This window comes from Leucopleurus acutus (assembly GCF_964270905.1).
Source record: "Leucopleurus acutus genome assembly, chromosome: 3".
Classification (NCBI taxonomy): Eukaryota; Metazoa; Chordata; class Mammalia; order Artiodactyla; family Delphinidae; genus Leucopleurus; species Leucopleurus acutus.
The window spans coordinates 63,033,886-63,050,789 of record NC_139145.1 but is presented as its reverse complement, the minus strand read 5'-3'; the positions used below and the strand labels follow the sequence as shown (position 1 = coordinate 63,050,789).

Sequence of the window (16,904 nt, the reverse complement as noted above, 5' to 3'; positions counted from 1 at the left end):
GCTGAGCGTAGTACTCAGAGATACTGCCAAGGTCACGGGGACGAGGGCAGAGGTGGGCCCGCAGCCTGAGGATCCTGCAGGCTTCCGAGGAGATGAGACTTGGGTGCCTCTCAGCATTTTAGCCTTTTAGTTAGAACCGTTTTCCCCCTAAAACATGTTTTGTACGGAGCACATTTTTATCTTTGTAGCTATCAGAACACCTTATTATAAAGCGAAAAAAACACCCCACGTGTATCCCTTTTGCACATCTGCCTTTTCCCACTTTAAGCTGTTTTCTCAAAGCGAGGGAGCTGTGTGTGGGGCTGCCACTGCAGGCTGGAGGGCGGGCGGCCACGGTCCACCTGAAAGCCTCCTGGTTGCTAGCGGGTCAGCAGATGGACGAGAAGTGCCCGTTCGCAGACTGGCTTCCAGCCCTGGCCTGGCTCACCCTCCGAGGGGCCCTGGCAGGTCACCCACCTCCCCACCCCCGGCCTTCAGCTTCCTTCCCTGAGAAACTAAATCCCCAAGGCCTCATTCCCACCGCGGTCTTGCCGTCCTTTGTCTTCCCCACCGACTGAATCGGGTCAGCACTGGCCTTCAAGGCCCTCAGCACTTCTGCAGGGCCTCAGAGCTTCCTCCTGCCTGTGACAGTGCGGTTTTGGTTCCCACACTCAGGACACATTGGAACTCGCCTCCGTGGTGAGCGCGCAAGACAAAGGGCCCCGGGGACCCTGGTGAGCGACAGTCCCGGGACGGCTCTGCCTGGCTGGGGCTGGGGCACATCCCCTCCACTGCTCCTGCAGCCTCAGCACCCCCAGCCCCTGCCCTGTCCCTAAAGCAGCACTTGGGCAAGTAATTAAACGATTCTATTTATGATTTACGGGTGGGGTGAATGGGGCTGCAGAGACCATGTCTCACCAATCACCATCCCCAACCTCTAACAGGCTCTGACAACTAAGTAGACCCTTAGGGTAACACGAACAAAAACAAATAAAATGTATAAATAATTCAGAACTTTCATTTGCTACAGTTTTCATCTTTTTCTACCACACTTTACATTTTCATAAAGGTTGTAGATAAAAAAAAATCCCAAGGTAAACTCATTTGAGTTTCCCCCCTATCTGGGAAGTTCAGATACAAATAAGAGAATTCACCCTGAAGTTCAGGTGCTGAGAAGCTAATCACGAGCATTTGTTGGGCGTTTACTCTGTTGTCAGCCGCTGTGCTGGGTGCTCTCAATCAAGAGTTTCATGTCCTCCTTACATCAGCCCTAGGAGATGAATGCTGTGCTTATCTCCACTTGACTGATGAGGAAGTTGAGACTCAAAGAGGCTCAGTGACTTGCCCAGGGTCCCCCAGCTGCTAAGTGGCCGAGCTGGGACTCAAACTCAGGTAGATTGCATGGAGCCCAACTCGTTTTAGAGGCTAGGAGGAGGAGAGAAAGAGGAGAATCCAGGCCACGTGGTACCCCAGGCTCATCTGCTTATTAGCCTCGGAGAGAATGGAATCCTAGCCAGGGCAGGCGGCGAACTGGCGCCTCAGGTCAGCCCGGCTGGCACTGACTTGACCTGTGTCCTGTTCGGCCCCCAGACCTGCTAAACAACCACATCCTGAAGTCGGCCATGTGTGCCGAAGCCATCGTGGCGGGGCTGTCCTTGGAGACCCTGGAGGGCACCACGCTGGAGGTGGGCTGCAGCGGGGACACGCTCACCATCAACGGGAAGCCCATCATCTCCAACAAAGACGTCGTGGCCACCAACGGTGTGATCCACTTCATCGACGAGCTGCTCATTCCAGACTCAGGTGATCCAGGCCTCGGGGGCCTTGGGCCTGCCAGGTCTCCTGTCCCCTGTGCCGTCCACGGTGGCGCGGCTGGGGGAATTTGGGGATCTCGGGAGCCGCTTCCCTGTCTGCACCCAGCTCACAGCCTTCCAGGAGGGACAGCCTGGGCACCTGGAAGGTTGCAGTCAGATTTTGGAGAGCTGCAGGCTTGGGAGTCCAGGCGTTACCTTGTGGGCAGGGGAGAGCCATTGGAGGTGTCTGGGGAGGGAGCGACTCAATCACGGACGCCTTTCGGAAGATCTGCCCGCGCTGGTTAGGCACAGAGGGCATCTGCTGGCTTCAGAGCATTTGCCTTCTCAGTCATGCGCAAGGATCCCAGGGGCACTGACCCAGGGAAAAAGGACTGAATGGACTTTGGCTTGGGTCCCCTTCAGCATCCTTGCCCCATCCTGGATTTCCAGGCAGTTCTACTGCTAACGAGTGAGGGAATTTCACAGGAAAAAACAAACCCAGAAGAACACTTTCTGTGGGTGTGATCACTGGCACTGTCAGCTCTTCAGAAGCCATGACACAGACAAATGCTTTCTTCCTCCCCAGCATTGGACAGGACCCTGACCAAGGGCTGGGACAGAGGCCCTCTGCCCAACTGAGCCTCACCTCACTTCCCCAACCGGTGAGGTTTTCTGGGTGACCATTCCCCTGATGACACAAACCCGCTGTGCCCCAGCAGTGTTTAGAGGGGTTGTTGACTCAAGAGATGACATTCCTGCTGATGTATGTCATGCTCTGGGATGGACGAATGATAAATGAAAACAGTACTTCTAACTTTTGAACCCACGTTCTCCTTCCTTATAGCCAAGACGCTATTTGAGTTGGCTGCGGAGTCTGATGTTTCCACAGCCGTTGACCTTTTCAGACAAGCTGGCCTTGGCACTCATCTCTCTGGAACTGAGCGATTGACTCTCCTGGCCCCCATGAATTCTGTCTTCAAAGGTATCGTGGGGAAGGCATCCCTGTGCGTTTGTCTCTGGGGACAGCTGCCCCACCGCTGTCACCTCCACGGCACCCTCCCCAGTTTACAGCTCCCCGTGGACCATTTGTGCTTCCACCCAGCTCAGCCAGAAGCAGATGTGACTTCACCAGAAAGTGAAGAGGCTCTGCGATTTCATTTGCTAGAGCAGAGGATGCACGTGGCAGTCTTGTCCTCAGAATTCAAGAGTGTGCCTCTGTTGGGAGAGCAAAGCACTCCCTTGTCTTTTTATTTGCGGGGTCAGTTGCCAATGTGATAGTCAGGACGTCAGAGTGAGGATACAGCTGAGCCATGGCCATGGGGAAGGCAGAGAAGGGCCAAGTTGTGTCCGTGCCTACCCCTCCCTCTTAGGGCAAAATTCCAAACACCCTTGATTATCTAGACATTTTTTTTTTTTAGTTCTCAGAAGATGCCAGATGTTAAGGAATATTGGCAGCCTTGCTTGATTTCTCAATTTCTGTTTCCAAATGGAAGGAGGGACAGGCCTTCTGCTGCATTGTCTGGACCTGACCACACCTTCTCTTGCAGATGGAACCCCTCCAATTGATGCCCGATTGAAGAATTTGCTTCTGAACCACATGATTAAAGATCAGCTGGCCTCCAAGTATCTGTACCACGGACAGATCCTAGAAACTCTGGGCGGCAAAAAACTGAGAGTTTTTGTTTACCGTAATGTAAGTTCTGGGTCCTAAATCGTGCTCTTTCTTTGTCTCAGCTCCAAGAAATGCAAGCTATATGCGTGTTAAAAAAAAAAAAAAAAAAAAGTGTTCAATAAGCAGGAGCTACACTCAGCCCTCCTTGGTCCAGAAGCTTCTCTTCCCTCTTCTCCTGTTTCTTCTCTCTCTTCAAACCCAGTAGTTACCCTGGAATATCAAATAGGAAGTACAACACGACATAGCCCTTGCTCGGGACCAGCCAGCACCATTTGGCTAAAGACGGTTGTCATTTGTTAAATAAATAAATAAAGAGACTCGATCTCTTTATTTGATCATTGTCAATGGCCCTCTCGTGTCACGTAATAATCCCATTATGGGTCCTCTCTGTACGTTTATTGGGGCCTCTATAGCTCTTCTTTCTTTAAGGAACGCCATTTTTATTTTCTTCTTTCCTGGAGGAAACACGTGCTTTTATCCTAGTCTTGACGCTGCAGCCCCGTATATATTCACTGATCTCTGCGGATGAAGCCATCAGGACGTGCCCTGAACAAATCGGGAGGCCCCTGCTTTGGGTTGGGGGGTAACCTGGCCTCTCTCTGCCCCTCTTTGGTACAGAGCCTGTGCATTGAGAACAGCTGCATCGCCGCCCACGACAAGAGGGGCAGGTACGGGACCCTGTTCACCATGGACCGGGTGCTGACCCCCCCAGTGGGCACCGTCATGGACGTGCTGAAGGGAGACAGTCGCTTCAGGTAACCGGCCCCATCCCAGGGCGGTGCTTCCGCAAGTGGCCGTGCTGGGGCAGGATGGTGGCCTCAGCTGTCTGTCGAGCTCCCCACTTCCTCGGGGCTCCAGTGAACACCGGCCGTGCGCCCGTGTGATCTCCCAAGCCGGGGATTCGGAAAGGATGAGGGTCACCTTGAAAACTTAGGTTGAGAAGAAGGGTCGCTTCTGGGAGTGTAATCCTCACACCCGTGGGAACAGGGAGGGGGCTGCCCCTGTATTCCTGAAGGGCAAGGGAAACATCCTGCTCTCCTTTTAAAGTCCCAGGGAAGCTGAGCACACCTGGCTTTGCACGCGCGATGAGTCTCCCTCTGTGTCGTGTCTGCTTACTGCCCCTGAAGTTTCCTTCCTTCTCAGGCTCCTGATGTCCCTTTGTTTTCTCGCCTTGCTCTCTCCATTTCTGGTTTGCTCACTCACCCCTGGGTGCTGTGACATCCAGCATTTCCTGTCACTGAATTCAGCCATCTGCACAAGAGCCTAGGAGACCACCCCCCTCTTCCCCACCCCCACTCCCCGGAATCACATCCCTCGGGCCCTGGGGCTCAGTCAGTCTCTGGGTCAACCATGGCACTGACCTCTCCCTGCCTCCTTCCGCCTCCGGCCACTGACTTCTGGCTTTTAACCGAGCTTAGCATCTACGGAGAGAAGATGCAGACCGGAATCGTTTCCTGTCTGTACGAAAACCAGCAAGGGGTGTGCATGCCAGTGCTCTGGGCTCCACCTACCCACGGCGGTGCGGTATTTGGGCAAATGACAACCCCCCTCACACACACACAGGGAGGTGACCTTTTCCGTGTATGTATCCGCAGCATGCTGGTAGCCGCCATCCAGTCTGCAGGGCTGACCGAGACCCTCAACCGGGAAGGGGTCTACACGGTCTTCGCCCCCACCAATGAAGCCTTCCGAGCCTTGCCGCCGGGAGAACTGAACAAACTCTTGGGTAAAGAGCAACCTAAGTACATTTTTCAACTTCTCTAAAGTGACTGTATCGGTCAGGGTTTCAGCAGGAAACAGTTGGCACATTAGGAAGGGTTTGACTGTGAGGAATTTAATGACAAGACTATTTGCAGAGGTGTGGGCAGGGTTAAAGGAAGCAGCAAAGGGTGACGGTACCCAGTGTTTACCGCTCCAGGCCTGGGGGTGCTGGGGGCAGGGGACGGTGGGGGGAGGGCCGGTCCAGGGAGACCCTAGGAGGAGGGGCATAACACAGTGGCTAGAGCCGCAAGCAGCTGCTGTCAGAACCATGACAAGGAGGCCACTGGGTGCCTTGGCCTCCTTCAGCGGCCGCCTGGCGGCTGACTGCAGGAGGGTGAGGGAGCCTGGATGATGCACCTGACGGTGGTCGGCTTCCCCGGGCAGTGAACAAGCCAGAGGAGAGTAGAAGGGAATTGAGGGTAGATGACAACCAGCCCGATCAACAAGGCATGGCTTCCCCTGCGGACCCGTGAGAACCTGCTCGTGAAGCCATTTACCTGCATCACACGTACCTCAGGATGAAAGCTTTACCGAGAAGCTCCTCAAGGCCCTGAGCAATTATGTTGAGTGTGTTTGAGAGACAATCTAGTGGTGAAGAGCTTGGGCTCCCAGATTACCCGAAAGCAGACCAAACCCTGGCTCTGGCGTTTACCAGCTGAGTGACCTCTTGCAGGTTGCTTAACCTCTCTGGGCCTCGGTTTTCCCAGTAGTAAAATGGGGGTGGTAAGAGTACCTTGCTCAGAGTGTTAATAAGGATTAAATGAGCATTGCCCACAATGCTGGGCACACGTCCCCCATCGATAATGGGATAATGGCTGTGATGGTGCGGAGGTAGGATGGGCCTGCGGTGTTTACTGTGACGCATGCCTGTGAACGACGCATCCACCCAGTGCAGAAGGGTGAGTCTTAGGAGGAGGAGGAAGGATCTTGGGTGAGCCTTGGGACCCGAATCGTCTGCACCTCCCTTCCCGCTCTGGAGTGCAGAACAAAAAGCTCGGGGAGCTGTGAACTGAACTTGTGTCCTGTTTAATTTTCCTTATTGCTAAGTGAATGCCTGTGTCTGTGGTGCTGACGTATGTTCCTGAGGAGAGGGGAGACATTCATCCTGGACATAAACTTGCCATTCTCTGTTCAGGAGGAGCGGAATATTCCCCAGGTGTCCCAAGCCTGCTTGGCTTGCCTTTCATTTTCATCTGTGCGGGAGCTGAGGGAGGGCTTGGGCAAAGCTCCCCCTACACGCCCTCCCTCAGGCCTGCGGGCAGGATTAGACCCCAGCACGCCTGGGGCACGGAGCCCATCCCCCGTGTTAGAGGTCGATCCAGATGTTAGAGATCTCAGGAGAAGGAGACCCCTCCCCCCCGGGGGCCGACTTGGCTCAGCACCTCCAGGCCGTATTTTGGTGGAAGGGAAACTCTTGCCAGCTCCAAGCTGTGGACATCTGGAAATCCCTTTGTACCTGGTGGCTCCATCCCGTGGCACTCATGTGGATTCGTCCATAACCAAGTGAACTCCCCGAAATACTTTAAAGCTTCCTCTGTTCTCAGTTTCAAGTTGCTGGAAATAGCCGTCCATAAGCCCTGGGGATACCCAGCCATTTGGCTGGTAACATGAGTATCAGGGGCAGCTCCGATGCAGAGGAGAGGGCAGCTGGCAGCCTTAAGATTGCCTCCCACTCTTAATTTGGGGACTGCCTGTGCACCTTTATGAGTAATTGGCTGCTTTCCGCAGTGGGTGGAGGAGCTGATGTGGGCCGGAAGGAATGCTGAGACGTGACGAGGAGGGACGCTGCGGAGGGATCTCCCCTTCGGCCCTGACCTCATCGGCTCCATATCTCCTCCAGACCGCAGCTGTCGACTCTTTTAAGTTCTCCCTTCAGGAAACAGCCGTCTCAAAATATGCATTTGTGGGCAGAATGTGTAAATATTTCACTACTGTGTTATAACTATTGGGAGCCACGTTGATGATGAAATGTCTCAGATGCCAGTGCTGTAAAGGCCCCTGGCTTTCCAAGCAAATATTTAGTCATGGAAACATGAGTCATACTCACAGAAGAGTATAGATTAACTCCTTCTCAGCATCACAGAAGCGTGTACTTAACCTAGCAGCCCATCCAGCGCACAGGTAGAGTCATGGCCACGGTCATCTGCCTTGTTCCCCTGACAGTTATGCACATGGGGGGTTGGAGGGCTGAGCACACAGTAGGTGTTCAATAAGTGCTTATTACCTGGGCAGGGGGTCTTCCCCGCAGGGGTGACTGCTTCCATCTTCTCCTTTGGGCCCTCTCTGACCACACCCGTTACCAGCCTTAGGATTAACTCTGCTTTCTTTTCCCACAAACCTGCAGGCAACGCCAAGGAGCTTGCCAACATCCTGAAATACCACGTTGGCGATGAAATCCTGGTTAGCGGAGGCATTGGGGCCCTGGTGCGGCTGAAGTCTCTCCAAGGCGACAAGTTGGAAGTCAGCTCGGTGAGTACGTTGAACAATTAAAAGGCGGGCCGTGCCCTACCACTGGGATTCAGGGCGCATCTCATCCCTAGGATGGCATTAGACACACACTCTGTGTTTAAGAAGCATCTTGAATCTCTGAGTGTATTTTGAAAGAAAAGAGAAGAAAAAAGGAAAGAAAAGAAAAAAGAAGGGGCTTCCTTGGTGGCACAGTGGTTGAGAGTCCGCCTGCCGATGCAGGGGACACGGGTTCGTGCCCCGGTCCGGTAGGATCCCACATGCCGCAGAGCGGTTAGGCCCGTGAGCCATGGCTGCTGAGCCTGCGCGTCCGGAGCACAGAGGGAGAGGCCACAACAGTGAGAGACCCGCGTACCGCAAAAAAAAAAAAAAAAAAAAAAGGAAAGGAAAAGAAAAAGAGTCTTCAGGGAAATCAAGGGAGATTGTGGTTAGACCAGAATAAGAACTTCCAGATCTTCAGGGGAATAAAGCATCTGATTGGCATCTGGGAGAAGCTCTTAAATCTCCCTTTCCTTAAGGAAATGACAGTTACTTACAAGTCTTGAAAGATCAATTCCCAGTCCCCTTCCCACTCTATGCCCCCCAAGTCCAGGGGTTCACTGAGCTGTACCATGAACCAGATGAACCCAGGAGGCTTTTTCTTCTGACGCTTGTTCTGTGAACCTTCCCTTACTCTGCACATTCCACTTTGGAGCTCCCTCCGAGGGTCCCTACCTTGAAGAGAGGGAACAGATAGGCAGCCCAGCTCTGCGAAGCTGCCTGTGGCCTCCCTGGCTGTACCAGCCAAGGCCACTGACACCCCGTGGAGGGACCACCCTTGCAGCATGTGGCTGGCTCAGCTTCTGCTCCCTGCGCCTCTCTCCTGGCCTCCAGCCATCCCTGTGCTCACCAGCTTCTCCCGGGAGCACAGGAAGGCAGGCAGGGATGGCATGACTTGTTTGACTTCTGCAGGTCACCTGAGAATCTCCCAGCTCCTAGTCTGGGATGTCAGGGTCCTGTCGGTCTCAGGCTCCAGTTCCCCCTTCCCCCTTGGGTCGTTCAGGAAAGCCTGAGACAGATTTACCCTGTGAGAAACTCTGAAGCCAGGCATGGAGGAAAAGTGGAAAGAGCCCTTCACCCAGAGCTGGACGCCTGGCTTCTGTTCCCAGCTGTCCCACCTGCTCAGCTTAAAGGAGGCCATAATATCGACCTCCTCACCACGCGCTGCTGTGAGGATAAGGGAATCACACAAAAGAGCACTTTGTAAATTGCAACACGCTGGGTCCACACAAGGATGAAATTGAGTCTCCCAGACCGAAGGTCTGTAGCTGACAGGGTCTGTTCCAGTCACCGGAGTATCCCCAGCACTTAGCACAGGGTCTGGCATCCAGAAGTGCTCAGTAAACATTTGCTGGGGTTAAGAATGGATAAGGGAAACGTGCTTGGTGTTCAACAATTGCTGTCTCTTTTTCTCCCAGAAAAACAACGTGGTGAATGTCAATAAGGAACCTGTTACTGAAGTTGACATCATGGCCACCAATGGCGTGGTCCACGCCATCTCCAGCGTCCTGCAGCCTCCGGGTAAGGCCCTAAAGAACCACGTCCCCGCTCATCCTGCTGCTGGCCCTTCTCGACACACAGCCGTTGGTGCTCGATAGAAGCCCTGCTGTAAGCAAAGTTGAGAGTGATGTGGGATGTGTGGACTGAGCATCTGTGGACGGCATTGCTGGGTCTGGTTGAAAAGTAACTTAGGAACTCTTGGTTCAAAGGCACTACACCCAGCACCTCAAGGACAGATTTCTCTTTGCTGAATTGCTGAATTGTCCTAGCCCTGTTCGAACAGAGCCCAGTTGTTTGTTACATGTGAACGCTGTGAACATGGGTCAGAGCACCCCTCCTGCAGCATCCCGCCCTGGGTGAGCTCTCTTTACCTCCAGCAAAGCTGCACTGGAGCCTAGCCTCTCTCCTCAACCTGTGCATTCACCTTTCTTTGAGCTCTCTCCCCACGGGCCAAATTCCACCACGAGTTATGGAAAGTTATAAAGGAAGACTTCGTCTGAGAATGTGAGCCAGAAAACCCGGCAGTGCCCCCTCAGTCCTGGTGGTTATGAATGACACGCTAATCATTTCTCTCTCGTTGAAGCTGCCTTTCTTTTTATCTGCAGCCAACAGACCTCAGGAACGGGGGGACGAGCTCGCAGACTCTGCGCTTGAAATCTTCAGACAGGCATCCGCGTTCTCCAGGGTAAGATGCCTGCCTACGCTGGCCCCTGCCCTGAACAGCCTTGGGTCCTGTGCTTGGGCTCCTGTCTTCCTTGGCTGTCCTCCCAGGGCTCTCCCGTAATTTCTCTCCACTCCCATGGGGCATCCTTAGCCCTGGCCCGTGTGGAGTTTGGAGAAAAGAACCCAGGCAGCCCCGGCTTCCTTTGTGGGCGACAGCCGAGGCCTTCCAAGCGAGGCCTCTGAGCCTCAGTGCTTGGGGAAGCCGTAGCTGGTGAGAACGGACACAGCTCTGGAATCCAGCTGACCGAGAAGGGCACTCCATCTTGAATTTTCCTTACAGCGGACTGGCCTGCCCTGAGCCTGGGCTCCGAGTCACTCTTCTGTTTTCTGTGATGCAGCCCGCCATGGCCAGTGCTGGGGCCCTGCTGGGCAGAGGTGTGGGTGCCGGATCCAGGGCCCTGTCTGTGTGGGGCACCTCCCTTCCTTGCCTCAGCGCCACCTCCCTCTCAGAACCTCTCGGACTTTCTGTGCTTTTCCTCCCGTTCCCCAGCTTGCCCAGGGCCCAGGGGTCCCACTCAGGCTCTCTTCAGGTCAGGTAGAGCCCCTTGGGAATACGGGTCATATTACAGAAGGTTTGCATTCCCACAGAAGAGCCTGCTGGAGGTAGTCTTTAACCCAGAGGTATGGAGCTGGAATACGTCCCTTTACTTTTGGACATAGGGCTCTCCTTCGCGCCCCTTGAGGAGGGTTCTTGGCCCAGAGTTCCTATTCCTGAGAGCCACCCTCTGTGCGGTCCCAACTCTGCAAGCTCCAGCGGATAGTCTGGGGGGAAGCCTGACTTCGGGGCATCCCAGGAATGTCCGCCTCAGAGTCCCCTTGGTTGGGGCTAGCTCATCATCACTTGGGGCTGCCACGACTGACTGAGTGGCTCCCCGGGGCCCAGCAGTTCCACATTCCCCTTCCTCTTCCTCATTCCCACCATTTTTTTTTTTTTAAGAAGATGTTGGGGGTAGGAGTTTATTAATTAACTTATTTATTTTTGCTGTGTTGGGTCTTCGTTTCTGTGCGAGGGCTTTCTCTAGTTGTGGCGAGCGGGGGCCACCCTTCATCGCAGTGCGCGGGCTTCTCTATCGCAGCCTCTCGTTGCGGAGCACAGGCTCCAGACACGCAGGCTCAGCAGTTGTGGCTCACGAGCCTAGTCGCTCCGTGGCATGTGGGATTCTCCCAGACCAGGGCTCGAACCCGTGTCCCCTGCATTAGCAGGCAGATTCTCAACCACTGCGCCACCAGGGAAGCCCCCATCCCCACCATTTTTTCTGAGCAAGGATGGCAATGGGCAAAGCCACTGCCATGAGCAGGTGTAGGTATTACATCCACTAGAAAACTTGACACCTTGTGTTTTCTTTCAGGCTACCCAGAGCTCTGTGAAACTAGGTAAGTGTGGTCTGGGTTTGAAGTCCTTGTAGACTTGTTTGGGTCTTACCCCCAAGCAGGCCCAAACCTGCCATCTGCTGTCTATAGCTAAGAACATCATGGTGCAATAAAACATGGCTTTTGGGGTCAGACACAGAACACCTAGTTTCCTTCTCCCTAAGATGGAGATAATAAGAGTGCCAACCTTTTTAGGGTTGATATGAGTTTTTAGGTTTGAGAACCTGGGAATATTGCACAGGGGCTTGGCAGGAGCCCATGATGAGGTCGTGGCCCCAAGCTGGTAGACGTAGAAAATCCCGGTTCAGAACATCACTGAGTAAGATACGAAGTTTCACAAGCCAGAAAGCACCTGCTCTGTGCAGGAGAGGATGGCAGAAGAAGGCTGCTTGGCCCTCGTGCTCGTGATTCTGACAGTATCCTAGACAGACATGGGAAGCCTGCCCCTTTTTCACCTTTCACATCTCTCTCTTTCAGCCCCTGTCTACCAGCGGTTATTAGAGAGGATGAAGCATTAGTGCGAAGGACCGCAGGAGGAATGCATTTCAGCAGCTCCCCACCAGTTTCTCTCAGTTTGCCAAAGAGACTGAATGTCTTAGAAACCAAATATCACACTTCAATGTACCTGGGCCATAATGTACACCGTAATGAGATCTGAGCCTTGGGAGGGTGGGGGGAGGAGGGAGAGAGAGAGACTTTTAATTTTTGCCCCCTAAACGACACTGTTAGCCCCTGGATGTCACTGCCTGACATTCAGTTCCAGGAAGGACCTGTCCCAAATGTGGAACTTCCTGCCTATGCTACTTACTCTGGAAAAGGGAGCCAAAGTTTCTGAAGCTCACAAAACATGAATCAAGCAATCCAGCATCATGGGGGTGTCGTGGCACTGTTTCTGTAGAGCTCTTTCACAGTTGGAGAAGTAGAAATGGCATCCTTATAAGCTATGAGTTGAACTGCTCTGTCAAACATTTCTTGCACCCACATGTGGCTTGGACCCTTCTGTGTGACCTGTCCAGGTAGAAAAGAGAGGGTAGGTAGAGTACCCAGAGCTCAGGCTTCCCCCGGTTGTGGTAGAGACATGGTGTGTCTGTAATAATAAAACCAAAGAAACGTATGCCGCTGTGGATGGGAACTGTGTGCTGGCTTGGGTATTTTACAGGGTTGGGTTTCTGTTTCTTGGGGCTGTGATGTGCCTTCCACGGAAATTCCACCAGGAGCAGCTAGGCGAGAAGCCCTGAGGGATGGTCTGTAGGGACGACCATAGCATCAGCTTCATAGGTCCGTCGCGAGGATGAAGGGACGTGATTCTTGTAAAGCACTCGGCACAGCATTAAGTATCCTTATTCTTATCATGCTGTCTGGAGCTGCTCAGGATCAGTGTAGCTGAGAGCCTTTTTTTAGTGTCTTTCCCACAGGCAGCCCCCTTTCCTGGAGACTGGGACGCCCCGCCTTCCCCCACATCACTGCCAAGGCTGACTGAGAACTCATTTCACTTAGGGGACCAAATACCCAAAGATGGTGCCGCCGGGAATAGAGCAGTGGCGCGGCAGACAGCCCCTCCCTGGTGTGGCTTCCGGTCTGGGGAAAGACAGCCGTTAACACGGCATCCAATACGATCGTTCATCCATCCATTCCTCAGATGTGAGTGTTAGGCCTTGGGGAGCAGACATGGCCCTGTTCTCATGGGGAAGAGACTCATTCATCAGCTAATGGCAGTGCTGCCTGCCCAGCCACGTGGACTCGGAAGGACAGCACCGTGGTTCTGTGACAGGAAGGAATCTGAGCACGTGGGGGCCGGAGGAAGGGACACCCAGGAGCTCCTGGATGTGGGAGGAGGTAAGAGGAGTTGAGGGAGCTGACCTGGAGGGGTGGAGGTCAGGCTGCGGGGGGCTCGGGAGACGTCCCAAGAGGTGAGGTTTAGCCTTCTGCACGCTCCCGCCACTTTCCCACCACTCTGCCTGGCTCCCCGCCCCCAGGGGCTCGTATAGGCTTGGGCTGCCTGGGATGCCCTGCTCCCCCTAGAGGTGCTGCTCTCTGAGCACCCAGAATTGTACACACCTGGACTCTACAGGATGCCATCAGAACCCAAAGAGGTGATTAGTATAACTTCTATAGATCCTTTTATTGAAAACAAAAATCACCACACATTTCCTTAACAATGCCAAAGCCCCTCCACCTGTCCCTGTGACCCCAGCCCTGTCCCTACCCCAGCCTCCCCAGTACGGGGGGCTCCATCCATTCTTTCAGCTGGAGAGCCCTCCTTGTGACTGAGAAGCGTGCACAGTCATGGCTCTGCCTCCCCCTCCCAGCCAAAGAGGATCGAATTCCCTTTTGGGGTCCTAAACATCCCCACCCCTGTTTTTCCTGGAGACTCAGGCAAAGCATTAGGTGCTGCCATCTGAGGATGGACGCCCAGGGCCAAGGGGTCGGCCACTGGATGTCTCCAGGGAGGGGTGATCGCTGGAGGGAGGGGTGTGCTGCCCTATGTTGCATCAGAAGGTCAGAGAGCAGCGCAAGCCAGGAGGTTGCCCAGGCCTCTCTGAGCACTGCCTGTTGAGCGCCAGCCAGGTAAAGGAAGGCGAAGGAGAAGGCAAAGGGGCTCTGCTTGGTTCCCTTCGCTCCCTGCTGTCACTCTTGGGCTCCCAGGGCTCTGGGCTAGAGAGGACCACAAAGACCCTCAGCACTGGGGCCCCGGGGCCTTCCAGGCTAGGGCGTGCGTTTCCCACACACAGGCCAGCTCAGGGATGGCGCCAGGGCCACTGCGTTGGGCTCTGCTCCTGAATGCATTATCTTTTCTATTTCTTACATCAGTCCTCCTGTGAAATGGGTGAGGACTCGTAGAATCTCTATTTTACTGCTGTCGAAGTGGAAGGTTAAAGGGGTGAGGTAGTTTGCCAGGTCACAGAATAGGAAGAGGCTGGCGCACAAACCCTACACTCTTAACCATCCCTTGTGTCCCACCCGCCCCAACGTCCATTGAGGAGGAGCCCCGGCAGCCCCGGGCCAGCAGGACACGGGTGGCCTCCTGAGAAGTCCTCTGCTTGCACAGCCTAGACCGTAGCTTGTTGACGTGCTGCTGGGGAGCCAGGAGTGGGGTCAGCGCCAGCCATGGACACCCCAGACACATGGATGTCAGCAAAGAAGGGAGACGAGAGGGATTTCCCATGCAGAGGAAAGTACCTCTGTGCTTGAAACCATAATTCAATGTCATGGTCTGAGAGGAGCTGCCCGGAATATTGTGCTCAGAAATCTTTCTAAAGCCAGGAAAGAAGGCCACGGGATGAGGGTTGGGCGCGGTGCCCTGTCCTGGAGAGTCAGCTGGGGCCACCTCCCTGGCCGTCCCTGCCTGGCGAGGAAAGGAACACACCCGCTCCACGGGATCCTTTGTTCAAATCCCAGATTGAACCAGTTCAGAGAAGAAGCGGAGTGGCTGTGAGAGTCTGGTACAACCCTCTACACACACACACCCCTCCAATGGCCTGAGCGGCCCAAGACAGAGCCTCAGGCACAGATACCTTGCACTCCACACCTACTCCTGGGTTGGGGGAGGACTCTGGGTGGGGAGGAAGACAGCAGCTGAGGTCTGGTTGCCCCACAGGAAACTTCCAGCTCTGGCCTGCTGGGGGCGGGTTCCACAGAACCATCTGTACCCCAGGCCACGGAGCTCCTTGCGTGACAGGGGCGGTAGAGTTGACGCTGAGACCTGAAAAGTGAGGGGCTGGGGAAGAGAATTTGGGCTGAAAGAACATGAAGTGCATAAAGTCTCCAAGGCACGTGCTGGAGAGATTTGTGCAGCCAGAGTGGGGAGAGGAGAGGAGATTGCTGAGATAGATATCTGGGATCAGACCATGCCTGGCCTCGTGGGCTGCGGTAAGGATTTTAGACATTAGCTTTCTGACAGGAGCCACCGTGGGCTATCGCTGCGCCATGGTCAGATTTCTTTTATTGTGGTAAAATAGACATAGTGTGGAGTTTACCATTTTAACCATTTTTAAGTGGACATGGTCAGATTTCTTTTATTGTGGTAAAATAGACATAGTGTGGAGTTTACCATTTTAACCATTTTTAAGTGGACAGTCCAATGGCATTAAGTACATTCACACTGTTGTGCGACCCACCTCCAGGATTCTTTTCATCTTTCAAAACTGAAACTATATCCGTTGACACGAATTCCTCATTCTCCCTTTCCCCCAGCCCCTGGTAACCACGGTTCGACCTTTTGTCTTTATGAATTTGACTACCCCAGGTACTTCATGTAAACAGAATCGTACAGCGTTTTTCCTTTTGTGACCAACTTATTTCACTTAGCGTAATGTCTTCAAGCTTTATCCTCATCGTAGCACGTGTCAGAGTTTCCTTCATTTTCAAGGCTGAATAATATTCCATTGCGTATATACCACATTTTCTTTTTGCATTCACTCATCAGTGGACAGTTGGATTGCTTCTACCTTCTGGCTGTTGTGAAGAATGCTGCTATGAATGTGGGTGGACAGATATCTGAGTGCTGCTTTCAGTTCTTTTGGGTGTATACCCAGAAATGAATGGGGGAGAAGCTGCGAGTAGAAGAAAAGTGAAGGTTCTGTTTTGGATATTTTACATTGGAGAAGTCGTTCAACGTCCGAGTGGGATGTCAGAAAGGCCTTTAGAGCTCAGGGAAGAGGTCAGGCCTGAGATGGGGTGTTTGGGTGTCATCAAATGCTGCAGGTGCTGTTCAAAAACACTGACTGGGTGAGATCACCTAGCGAGAGAATATGGAGAGAGGACAGTGCCTCAGACAGAGCCTGGGGCTGCCCCAGCATTTAGAGGTTTGGCGGAGGGAGAGAAAGCAGCCAAAGGGGTTGAGAAGGTATGTGAGGAGGCCTGGAAGTCAAGGCCTTCAAGAAGGAGGGAGCAACAACCATGTGAAATCACTGGTGTGCCCATTGGATTTGGCCACATGAGTGTCATCAGAAACCTCGGCAAGAGGACTTGAACCTGGAGTGAGAGGGAAAGGGGTGAGAAGGGTGCATTTTCTGGTTTGAGTGCTTGAAGGGATGCCATTTTCAAGGACTGATAAACCTGTAGGTAAATGAAAGACTGGAAATAATCTCTTTGTTCAGAAATAATCTATTTGTTCAACCTCATCCTTTATGCCTGGATCAGAAACCCCTCCCCTCATTCCCTGTGAATCCATTATCACAGCCCTAATAGCTTATTTGGAGTAATTCCCTAACTTCCTTTTCGGCTTCCCCTGCTAGCGAGTGATCTGCTGTGAGGGAGGGACTCTGTCCCACCCCCAGGTCCCAGTGCCTAGCACAGGGCCTGGCACACAGTAAGTTTTCAAATGGTGTCACCCCAGAGCCTGGTTTCCAGAGCACAAATGGTCCCTTCATTCAACATGGCAGGCTCAGGGCCCTGTTGCTCTCTGAAAAGGAAGAGGCTTCCTAGACAGTTGGGGTATCCTTCTGGGGGGCTCTCATGGATGTAGGTTGGAGGAAGCCTGCATCCAGCACCCTTCTCAGGTCTCTTCCAGAAGAGCAGATAGTGGCCTCGTGGGCATCCCTGTCCCCGAGGCAGCTTCAGTCCACTTTGGCTAAGAAGACTCCCTGAGAGAGCACACT

At 53.5% G+C, this 16,904-nt stretch overlaps 1 protein-coding gene across 1 annotated transcript in view; it reads left to right on the top strand.

Moving 5' to 3' along the window:
- The window catches only part of TGFBI (transforming growth factor beta induced), a gene marked incomplete at its 5' end in the record, with an annotated part of 32,043 nt that extends 19,954 nt beyond the window's left edge, over positions 1-12,089 (top strand). Inside the window, 10 exons of the mRNA XM_082835489.1 lie at positions 1,570-1,782; positions 2,617-2,754; positions 3,320-3,465; positions 4,063-4,199; positions 5,040-5,170; positions 7,550-7,674; positions 9,129-9,231; positions 9,816-9,895; positions 11,283-11,307; positions 11,782-12,089. Coding sequence (XP_082691615.1) covers positions 1,570-1,782; positions 2,617-2,754; positions 3,320-3,465; positions 4,063-4,199; positions 5,040-5,170; positions 7,550-7,674; positions 9,129-9,231; positions 9,816-9,895; positions 11,283-11,307; positions 11,782-11,822 — 1,139 coding nt within the window. The 3' untranslated portion in view covers positions 11,823-12,089. The remainder of the gene's footprint in view (positions 1-1,569; positions 1,783-2,616; positions 2,755-3,319; positions 3,466-4,062; positions 4,200-5,039; positions 5,171-7,549; positions 7,675-9,128; positions 9,232-9,815; positions 9,896-11,282; positions 11,308-11,781) is intronic.
- Between the last annotated feature and the right edge of the window lie 4,815 nt (positions 12,090-16,904).